The sequence below is a fragment of the Heliangelus exortis genome, chromosome 5 (genome assembly GCF_036169615.1).
Source record: "Heliangelus exortis chromosome 5, bHelExo1.hap1, whole genome shotgun sequence".
Lineage (NCBI taxonomy): Eukaryota > Metazoa > Chordata > Aves > Apodiformes > Trochilidae > Heliangelus > Heliangelus exortis.
The window spans coordinates 37,201,004-37,212,664 of record NC_092426.1 but is presented as its reverse complement, the minus strand read 5'-3'; the positions used below and the strand labels follow the sequence as shown (position 1 = coordinate 37,212,664).

General features: G+C 39.4%; 1 protein-coding gene across 1 annotated transcript in view; it reads left to right on the top strand.

Moving 5' to 3' along the window:
* Nucleotides 1–362: 362 nt before the first annotated feature.
* The window catches only part of LOC139796520 (cytosolic phospholipase A2 beta-like), a 36,064-nt gene continuing 24,765 nt past the window's right edge, over nt 363–11,661 (top strand). The window contains exons 1-7 of the mRNA XM_071744675.1: nt 363–514; nt 1,366–1,484; nt 7,189–7,261; nt 8,344–8,520; nt 9,120–9,256; nt 9,940–10,071; nt 11,261–11,319. Of these exons, the coding sequence (XP_071600776.1) occupies nt 1,464–1,484; nt 7,189–7,261; nt 8,344–8,520; nt 9,120–9,256; nt 9,940–10,071; nt 11,261–11,319 (599 nt within the window). The 5' untranslated portion in view covers nt 363–514; nt 1,366–1,463. The remainder of the gene's footprint in view (nt 515–1,365; nt 1,485–7,188; nt 7,262–8,343; nt 8,521–9,119; nt 9,257–9,939; nt 10,072–11,260; nt 11,320–11,661) is intronic.

Sequence of the window (11,661 nt, the reverse complement as noted above, 5' to 3'; positions counted from 1 at the left end):
CTTGGGGCAGCCTCTCTCCAGTCCTTATCACTGCCAGTGGCTGCAGTCCCAACCACAGAAGAGGTTTTGGGAACTCTCAGTGGGAGCTTTTGGTTGTCACTTTCATAACCAAGGAGCAGCTGACTAGAACTGTTCCTCAATTGGTGACGGTTCCTTGTGGAAAATACTTTAAAAAGTGGTTTAAAAGTGTGCATCTGAGTTTCAGGAAAAATCTAAAGCCAAAGATTTTAGGTAAACCTATTTTCCTAAACAGTTATTGTGATTAAATTTTTTTTTTTTTCTTACCAAAACCCAAACTCCTCCCTCCTATTTGATGAAAATTAACTCTTGACACTCTCTCTTTCCATCAGAATAAGGTGTCTACTGGTTGTTTAGTGAGGCTTGGCACTATCTGATATAATCCCCAGGATATCTGATATTACTGTTCCCCTGTGAGGATGTGTCTTACTGCAAACCTATGGTGTCCTCCAGGCCTTTTCCAAGGGTCTGCATGACATCCAGTATGAAATTTCAGGTGTGTATATTGGTATATAGGGTGTATAGAAGTGTTTATATATATATATGTGTGTATATATTGGGATATAAGGTGTATATAAGGTACATTGCCTGGAGCAATGTCCTGACAGACACCCAGCTGTCTCTCCATGTCCAACAGACATGGGAGGGGAAGCCCTAGGACCCACCATGAAGCTAATGGGGGAGTAGAATGGGAAGCTTGGAGATGTCTGGTTGTCGTGTCCTTCTTACAAGAAGAAGTGCCCAGAAAGTTTGCAGATTTCCCTTTCTACCAATATTTATTTTAGTTTCACCACCACCTCTGTGTTGGCCAGTAGGTACTTCAAAGTGAGGAGACTTGATTTATTACTTGGCAGAAAGATTCCCAGTGATGTATTAAATTAAAACAAGTCCCTGTTCTTGGAAGGGCTGAAAAGAGCATTCAGAAGTGGCTGGTCCCTTGTCATAAATTTTATCAGGTGGGATTTGTCTATCCCCTCCTTTTGATTTTTTTTCTGGCGTGGAAGAATTTTACGTGGTATGTGGAAGAATTTAAGTGGAAGAATATTATGTGGTAGGATGTAAAAGCTACTGAAAGCACAGCCACTAACTGAATAGGTGAAAAAGGTGGTAAATAAAGGAAAACTGTGAACATGGGAAAAATCAAGCCAGGAATCTGGCAGGGCAGCAGTGGGACAATAAGAAATTGTGAGAGGGGCTCAAGCCACAGGGAAAGATGTGGTAACTGCAGCTTTCCTCTCACCTCTGCCATTGCAGATGCTTCCTTCTGAGCTGTAGGCAGACTCTTCCCCACAGAGAGGAGGCAGAGGGTGGAGCTCAGTGCCTGTATAAATTATATGTGTCTTTCAGGTTATTTCAGCAGCAACAACAAGCTGGGAGCGTGTTTGTCAGCTGGCAGATCTGTCACCCCCATTGAGTTTTCTGCTGCTCTCCCCACCTTGCCTGTCATGGGAAGCCCACCAGCCAAGGTAAGAGAGCTCCACCTCGGTGCTTTGCTCTGTCCCAGCTTTTATTGGGGCTTTTATTCCAGTTTTCCAGAGCAAGATCCCTCCTCCTCCTTGCATCCTCCGAGATGCGAGCGGCTGCTGGTGGGATGTCCTGGTAGCATCTCAAAACTTTGCAGGGTCACTGCTTTTCCCTTTGAATCCACTAGAACTAAAAATCAAAGCTGCAGCAAAGAGATGGCAAAAAATGTGGCCCTTGTCTTGGAGTGAACACGGGAAGGAAGGGAGTGCTGGCCTGGATGCATTTACCTCGATGTAAAATGAAAGTGCTTTGGAGCTGCTGCATGCTTTTCTCAAGATAGCACATGTTGGTTGCTTGCCCCAGCTGAGAGTACCCAGCAGCTTTTTCTAGCAACAAAGCATAATTTATGTTATTTTAGCTGCAGGGATATTTCTAATGGGATATTTGGCTGATTTAGCTATCTTTACTGTAATGTTTACAACAGCACCGATTCTAGTGGAAGGGTTTCGTGTCCAGGCTTGAGTTTTCATATAGGAAGAGCTTCCCATTCAGAGACTTGAACTGACAGTTTTTTAGTATAAATCAACAGAATTATTAGCTGAGAATTATTTTCTCATGTATTTCCTCAGAAAGTTGTGGATGTGGTGTCTGAAATGCAAGATGTGAATTATTTACAAGCTAACTCTTCCTTAGGTGTCAAAGCCCACGTCAGATTTTGCAGCAAATAAAAGAAAAAAAGGCATTTGTGGGTTTTAAATGTACTGAGAAACAGTGTTACATGTTATGTCTTATGGAGAATCATTAATCATTAAGAACAAAGAATAATTTAATAATAATCTTTCATAATCTTTAATATTACAGTGGCACAAGTATTAAAGATTCAGGAAAATATCCCAATCTTGAACAGATAGCTCAAAGAATAGTTTAAAAATATTCAAACACTGGATGCTCAGGACAAGGAGTGTACATCATAAATATAATGAACTTTCTGGATAAAATTTATACCTAATCTATCTACCTGTTACATCCAGGGCAGTCTATATGTCTTAAGTGTAAATATTATCTGTTGATTTTAAATATCAATCACGTAGCTAATAAAATAATTCTGGGTCTGATCAATGAGCAGATGTGTTAGGTATAATTTTATCCAGAAAGTATCAATTACAGTGAGAGTTGCAGCTTCCATTCCATGAGGATTCACAGCCCACTGGGTTGCAGGCAACACAGCCAAAAGGTAGAGTACAAGGATGGCTTCAGGTCAGAACACTTTTGTTCCCAAGGATTCATCAGCACTTCAGGGAGCTCTGTGTAAATTCATGTGTGAATTGGTAAATAGACACAGAAATCAGAACAAGGTGGGTTTGTGGGTTTTTTTTCTTCTTTCATATTCAAATAATGAAGTTGTTTAGTGCTTTGAACTAGCTAGGAAGAGCTGCAAAAAGTCTTCCAGTTAATTTTTGGCTGTTTCAAAAAGCCACCAAATTGGCACAGAAGTGATGGACAGTATTAATTTACAGCTTGCTAGGAATGTTTTCAAGATTCAGAACAGGATATTTTCTTCTGCTCAGACAGGAATAGTCACTATTTAGCAGTTTGACTTTGTGAACTACACAATAATTTTTTTTTTGTGGTAAAATATTCAGAAATCCTGCCAATACAAAGCTCCAAGGGACCCACTCAGACATGTAAGGAGGTGATATAAAGGAGGTAGAAGATAAACAGAGGGTGCATCCCAAATCCACAGTGACTCTTGAAATAATTCATCAGTGAGAGCAAGAAATTACAGTAAATATTTGTAAGGCAAATACTAAAATTTACTAACTAACCATTCAACTTCCAATGATAAGATTTTGGAAAATTGTGGTTCCCAAGGAAAATGAGTCTTTCATGAGCATGCTCTCTCCTTCTATCCCCTTTCCTGTTTTTGCCAATTTCTAAAGTCAGGAACTTTTCCCACTAGAACTTTGTGTTCCTCTAATTTTAATGAAAATAGCCAGGTCAAATTGCTAGCAGTATTCTCACTGATAGAAGGACTCAGAAATTAAGCCCATATTAGATGTTAAACATTCTATATGGAAAAGAATCCTTTGGAGCCAAGCTGATTGTGAAGCTTTTTTAGAGTTTATAAGTTTATAGCTTTAAATTAATATGATAAATTTCTAGTTGAACCATGTCCTCAGTATTTAAGATAAAATAGATGGCAAGAACATGCCAAACAATTCCTTTTTGTGGGAGATGTTGTACATGAGATATTGTACTGTTGTTACACCACCAGCAAAAGGAAAGGTAATCCATGAAAAGAAGCATGTCTGAAAGGTGTTGATAAAGCTGAGTGATAAATCCTACAGATATTTATGGGATGTCAAAGCACAGAGTAGAAACTCCTGATACTGAACTTCCTATAGCTTGGGTGTTATTCCATGGTGGTGACTCTGATGAGAGAGCTGCTTAGGTTTGGTGCAGGGGGGGGAGCAAAATGCTGAGATTTCAATCAGCCTTCTAGCATGTACAAAAAAAGTACTTAAAAAAACCCAAACAAACAAAAAAAAAATTAAAAGAAATAATTCCTTCTTCTAGGAGCAGCATGGAGGGGCACTAAGGAGTGAAATAACATATAGGAGCTGTTAATTTTCTTCTTTTGTTGCCTGTCTTGGGAGGCTCCTAGTTGTTAATGAGCTCTGAGAAGGTTTCATGCTCTTGAAGTTGTATTTAAAGTACCTTAATACTGTAAACAGGAGAAATCTGTGTCCTCCTGAAGCTGACCAGCACATAACTATTTTCTGAAAGTCATGCAGAATGCCAGTAAATGCATATTATTACAATCAATGAGATGTCAGACTGAATTTTCATTTAAAGTTTGACCCAGCTGTTCTGCCAGGCTTGTTGTATCTCTCTTTATTGAGACTTTTTTGTATTTTACATCTGAGGTGGCTCCTGTAAAATTTTGAGAAGAAAAGGGGTTGGGTTTTGGGGTTGGATTTTATTGTTTGGTTTTGGTTTTGTTGGTTTTAACCCACTCTTTGGGATCCTGCTACTATTTATTGGCCTGGAGAGTTGTTGTCTAAGATGCAGACATCCACAGGCAGCTGAATCCTGCACTCTGCCATTGGCCTCTGTCTGGCACTCTTAATTCTTCATCAAAAATAGAATTCTGTGCTTCTGAAAAAGTTAACTTTGGATATCTACAGGGGGGGTTGTTACCTTCTGTGTGTTTATGAGGGAAACCATGGTTCTTCCAAGGAAATGAACTAAAAAGAACAAGACCAGCACAGGTGCAAGACTGTCACGAGCTGTCTGGATGAGGTGTCTATGCTGGTGATATTTGCATTATTCAGGAAATTCTATGCTGCTTTCCATGTTCTGAAAAGAGAAAATGGTATCTCTAAATTATCTTTTTCAAGAAAAACAAGGGGATTCTGGAGTGGCAGCACTTTTGGGCAAGGATGTTACTTTAGACCACCTAATGGTCTGTTCTGGTTTGTGGGAGGAAATTATCTCTGCCTTTTTCTGATGCCAAAAAAAAAAAAAAAAAAAAAAAAAAAAGAATTAGCCCAATTCTGAATGGGTATCACTGCAGCCTTGTGAGCAGGATGGCTTCTGGCTTCCCCTGGGGATTTCCACAGGCCATAGGGTTTATTGTAGCCCCATTTACTTGTCTGAACCTGTTTCTGTTTCCCCCTGGTACAACAGGACTAAGTTGCACCAAATCAGAAAGGATGAACACTCATCTTTGGTGATGTTTTCACTGGCAGGCAGATGTTAACATGTTTAAAGGAAGTGATTCCTGTTGAAAGGGGAAGGGAGGAGGAGTAAGGCTGTCTGGCTGACTGGGAGAGGATGAAAACATGGCATCAGTCACAGCTGAGTACTCTGGTGGTGAGCTGCAGACACACAATATAAATATAAATATAAATATAAATATAAATATAAATATAAATATAAATATAAATATAAATATAAATATAAATATAAATATAAATATAAATATAAATATAAATACAATATAAATGTGTGTATAAATATAAATGAGATTTTCATCCCAATGGGTTCAACAAAAATTGGGTACCAACATCTCCAGTGAAGTTCTCTGAGGACTGTTTGGGCTTCTGTTGAGCAAGGGGGAAGTTGATTGCAAAATAACACAAAATGAACATATTAATTAAAAACTGTCAGCCCTGTAATTGGCTACAGAATCCAGTATTTCGTGTTAATGAAACCCACTAGGAATGCTGACTGAGTGTTCCAGTTGGTGCTTCTATGTTAAATAATTATTTGCATAGGAAAATTAAGGTCAAATTCTTTCAGTGGGTAACTGGAATAATTGGGAAGTGTCCCAGCATTATGTGATGTCCATAATGCATTCAGCTCAGAAGATTTAAAATACTTCAGTTTCAAACTGGAAGAAAAGGAAACAGAAATGGTTCTTGTCACACAAGAACAAATGTGTCATCTTTATACAAAAAGTGTTTCAATCAACAGTTAAGAGGCAGAATAATTTGTGATTTTGTATTTTTAACACCAACTTCTCTGCTCAGGGTGACTCTTTAATAGTATTCTGAATTTAGAAAGGATGTAACTTTAACACAATAAAATCTAATATGAAGCCTTTATTTGGAAGTGCTAATTTACAGTTCAAATTGTATCCAGATCTACCTCTAAACAACCTGAATGACACTGACTGAAGGCTGTTTTGATCTCTAATAAATGTCCAGTAGTCTCCATCCCATATTAGCAGAATTTCAAATAAACCATAGTGAGTGACCCTCTCTCTAGAGAAGTTCCTCTTTCCCCGGGTTCCTGTATCTCCAAAGTAAAAAATTTCAGTGTCAGGAATAATAATCATGGTACTAACTTTCAAAATAAAATTTTTCAACTAATTTGTTGCAATATAATGGGATACTCTCCTTTAGAAAAATAGATATGATGCTTCAGTCAGGTAGTAGTTTAAACTCCCATTCAAACTAATGAAACACTTTTATTATGTAGCCCTGTTTTAATTTATTAGTGTTATCAGGACTATATATTATTACTGTTTCTTACTGCTCCTAAGTCATGCTAATGTGCAAAACATTAGATAAAACACTCAAAAGAAAATTGAAGGGAAATTTAAATGTTCTGGTTTGAAAAAACAGATGGAAATATTTTCCCACTGTTACTATTTGTACATTTTTTGTCCATTTGTGTTCACTCAGACTTAGCAGAACGTCTTGTGAATATGGCAAACATTCTCTGACCAGCTTAGGTGGGAAGAATTTCTTATTTCTTTGCTCCAATTAGGACAAGCAGCTTGAAAGGAGCATCACAATGATAGCTTGCCTGGGATAGAAATAAGGAAATATAAGGAATATCTGGAATATCTGGAAAGGAAGTGGTTCTGTTCCCATCAGCCTTCCAGAGGCCCAGTTTTGACCTGGCACAGGCAACACAACCATCCCCATGGCCATGGGGATGGAAACAGAGACCTCTGGGGTGACTACAAAAGTTTTCCATACCAATGTCTGAGTCCATATTTTCTTCCTTTTTTTCCACTTACTCCAGTTACTTATCAAACAGTCCAGTGTGCTCCTATTTTTGTGTGTTTTTCCTCCAACACAGGGTCATTCCCTCACTTCAAACACTCCAACAGAAGGGCAGAAAGCCCTCTTCACTGTTCAAAACCCACCTTGTTTTTGCATTCTGAACTAATTGCATCTCTTTTCTCTGCAGATGAAGTTTTGCCCCATTCACATGCTTTCTGTAAGGATCCTGCAAGCCAAGAACATCAAGTCCAGAGACCTACGTGAGTTGGGGTTTATTTGTGTTTTCAGTCAGCTCCAGACCTTAACAAAATGAGCAATGTGCCTGAGTTCTGAGGGTAAAAAAGCAATGTAAAATAAATAAATAAAAAAAAAAATAAAAACAGCAAGAGAAAGGCTATAGCCAGGGCTATAATTAGATCAATACCAGAGGTTGTCATCAGATTGGAGGACATAACTAGTGGCATTTTAGGGAGATGGTAAAGAAGAAGATGGTAAATAACAAGAATTTCCTAGGCCAAAAAGAGAAGGCAGAGCTTGTAAGGATACTGTGATCCTAAATCTGCTTGGAGTTGTGTGGTTTTGCTGTTCATTATTGATAGAAATCATATAATGGGCTGGAATTCTGACACATAGGCCATGAATTTAGGGACCTTTTATTGAAATGTATCCATTCTACACAGTAACCAATGGTAAATTAGAGAATTTCAAGCCTTCTAAAATACATTCACGGTATTTGCTGTTCTCAGGTGAGCAGTCATGGTAAATTATGCTGATTTCTCTGCAAGGCCCAGCCCTAAGCACATGCTGAACATGCAGGCAAAGAAGACTTTTCTGTGTACTTTTGTGTTTTGTGTTTCTTTAACTCATTATCTCACCCTCCCAGCTTCTTATGGCTCCTTCTCAAGGTATATTAGGGACCAGCCAGGCAGTTGCCATTTCTGCAGAGGTCTCTTGTGGGTTCCTCAATGGGGACAGAGACCCTGAGCTGTTTTTTCTCACGTTCTTGAAACCTCTGGTCTGTTTATTCCCTTAGTGAAAACCAACAAATTCAGGCAAAAAAAAAAAAAAAAAAAAAAGGCATCGTTTTGCAATAAGTTACTTGAGTTACAGCTGAGACCATTTGTGTCTCACCATGCAGGGCTGGGCACAGCCTTGGCCAAGCCTGGATTTAAGGGAGAGCAGAGGGAGTGAAGCCTCTGGTGGCTGAGGCTGAAGGGCTCCCTGTCCTCCTGTGACAGCCACCAGGTAGCAATGTCCAGAGGTGGACTCTAGAAAGGTTGGTAGTGTGACAAAGCCCTGTGTTTCTGAGTTTCAATGATCTCTTCTATCTACTCTATTGAAGGGACAGTTCCACTTTCCTGCCAAAACCTTGCTGGGCAATGTTATTCACTGCTTGATACCAGTCTGAAGTATTTAGGCATCTCGGGCTGCAGTAGACATCTTCAGTCAAGTCCAGACTCCAGCTCTGAAAGACATCACCTTGGAGATTTCTTTTCCCATCGTTGTCAAGCTTCACAAAGTAAATGAACTTTCCCACCCAGGCTCTTCCCAAAGGATGGATGGCTGCTTGAGGCACTGACTGCACTAACCAGAAGGGCAAGGTGTAGGCTGGAAGTGAGAGGAAGGTTTTGGACTCCTTCATGCCCCTGTGTTCCTGGGGCCTTAACTGCAGCAGAACTTCTGTAGTACCTAACCCTTCTAAAGAGCCATCACATCCCCTCTGCATGTTTGTGTTCCTAGACAGACCAAGCTGGGCTCCTATGATCTCCTCTTTAATATGTGCTCTCCTTTCCTGTAATCATCCTAACAGCCCTGTTTGGACCTAGCTCTAGTTTTGGTTGAACTTTTTTAACAGAGTTGACTGCAACATTAGGGAATATGCCCAGTGAATGGTCAGTGGGGTCTCTTACACCTTTCTCTTAACGTGGCTCATAGTGGACTTTGTGTGTGCATGTGTACATTTGCAAGCTGTAATTAACCAGGAATTAGATGGCTTTCTTTGTTTGCTTCCAACCGATGGTGTCTTTACTTCTCACTCCCTAGAACTGTGGCTTTTCCCCACTTTTCACCTACAATATTGACATTGGATTTGTGATTTTTTTTTTTTTTCTGCTCCAGTGACTGCATCAGACTGCTACGTGCGCTTGTGGCTGCCCTCTGCTTCAAAAAGAAAGCTTCAGACCAAAACCATCAACAACTCTGATAATCCTGTCTGGAACGAAACTTTCTACTTTAGGATCCAGAGAGAAGTTGAGGTAGTAAAAAGATAGAAAATGCACCATTTTGGATAGCTGGGAATCCTTAGTTGACACCCTATTGATCAACTGTGCTAAAAACTGAAGAAAATGCTTGTGTAACAGAACTTAAAGCTGCCAGGTTAGCCCAAAAGAGCAAAGAGATGGAGTAATGATCCCCTCAGCTCTGGTGAGGGGCACTGGTGATATAAATGCTGATAAATCTCAGCTGGTCCAGACTCTTTGTTGTCACCTGAAAGAAATAAGCAGTGCTGGAGCAGGCTTCATCTGGGCTATTTTGGATGGTCAGTTGAGAAAGAGCTTTCATTTTACTGAAAGAGTGGAAGAATTCCTGCTGAGCAGACACCAAATTTAATTCTACCCTAAGCTGTGTAGGTAAGAGAACTTTGGGGATGAAGAAAGCAAGTGTGTTCTTTGTGTGGATTATCAGTGAGGTGCAGAGCACTGACATTTTTCTGTCTCAGGAGAGTGGGAGCTCTCAGGGAGTTGTTTTTTATTCCATGGTTTCTCTGGGTTGGGTCTGATGACAGTGTTCCATGTTGGCAAATTCCTGAAGGAAAGAATGGGTTATTCTTACCACTGAGCTTGTTGTGGTAAGAAAAAAATATTTAACCATTTTTTTCTGTTGTTTCTGTGTGATAGAAACTCAGTAAGAGTTCTTACTCCTTTTATTCTACTACCAGAACATTTTAGAACTGGCAGTGTGTGATGAAGACCCACTCACCAAAGATGACATGCAGTTCACAGTTCTTTTTAATGTTGCTAGAATCAGACCTGGAGAGACACTCCGTGAGACTTTTGCTTTGAAATCAGAGGTAAGGGCCTAAAATATATGGAGAGGTCAATGAGAGCTGATTGTCCACCTTGGCTTCCATGTTAAGTGGTGTTTGAGTCTGCATAAAAAGATTCTCATGTATCTAGGTATCTCTATAGGTATCATTCTCCATATTTCACAAAAATGGATGTAATGTACTGGATTTTTGTGACTTAATCTCTTTTCACAGGTTCAGGAAATGAAGCTGCTTCTCTCTCATGCAAACCATCTCTGTGGGGTCAAAATATGTTTATAGCTAGCACATGTTAATAGTATTTTTTATATCTTACAATGCAAATAAGTAACTTTCTTTGCTTTGGGTTTTATTCCCCTTTTGTGATGCTTAGAGAACATTTCCTCTTTAATGGCAACTTTTATTACAAATATGAAGACAATCCGCTCACCACTTGAATTAAATGAATCTTTCAGACTTTTCTTGATGTTCATGCTGGCTTCCTTCCAGGTGAATCAGGTTTCTCTGGCCCATACTAAAATGACACCTGTCCTCCTAACATCCTTGGTATTCTGTTATGAAGCCCTTAAAAGAGAATTGTCCAGAGGACCAAAGCTGGGGTGGGGCTGTGAAAACTCCTGGGCTGTGGCATATTCCTGCTTAAAGCAGAAAGTCCATACCCAAAAGAACAACTACTTCCCAAATGCTGGAAGCTGTTAACATGGATCTTCCCAAGGACTCTGCAGGCTGGTGCCATGCACTTAGTTCCTGGGTGAGTCACTGGGAATTATAAGGGTTCAATAACTGTGTCAGTCCAGAGTATTCTTGCTGACTTCATCTGTGCTGGATTGAATATGAATGTGGTTTAAATGCCTTGGGCATGGAGATGACACTGGCATTATTCACCTTTATTTCTGGGCTTCAATGCTTTTCTCCCCATCCAATACCATCTTTGCAGAAAACCATTATATTTCTGTTCTAGTCAAGCTTTCCCTCTCTGATTGTGTCTTTGGAAAAATGCATAATTCTACATATCCCACAATGGGAGAATATTCATCTTCCCAAGGCTGTGATTTCCATTGGAATCTCAGTTTTGAAAAGAGGCAGCATGTAGCTTTTTTTGGGTAACATTTAGTGGAAGACACATCAGCTGTGGAAGTGCTTTTTAAATAGGTCACTACTGCCAAATTCTTGCAGCCTCCAATAATCTGCATTTATTTTACCCTTTTCTTTTTAGAATGAGCCGTGCAGAAAAAAATGGGAAAGTTTGGAAGTGGAATTCTGGATGGAAAGAATGTGAGTAAAGTTCCAAAACTCAAAAGGTATCTGCCAGGGAGCAATAATATCACAGAGAAAGAGGAATTTCTTCCTCCCAGGAGGGAGCCAAATGTACTGTTTCAAACCTTTTAACCTTAACTTTACCAGCAAATTCTGCCTTATAGTGTATGTCTTACAAATCCTAATGTTTGATGAGTATATCCTGATTGTGAAAATGTGTTAAACATTGGCATGATGTGATGACTTGTACACCAGATACATGTAAAACAACAGAGGTTCTTTTTAAGTTGTTAATTGAACAAAGCCAAGAACACCGTGGTGTTTCTAAAAGACCAGAAAACTTGTTTTTGTATTATTATA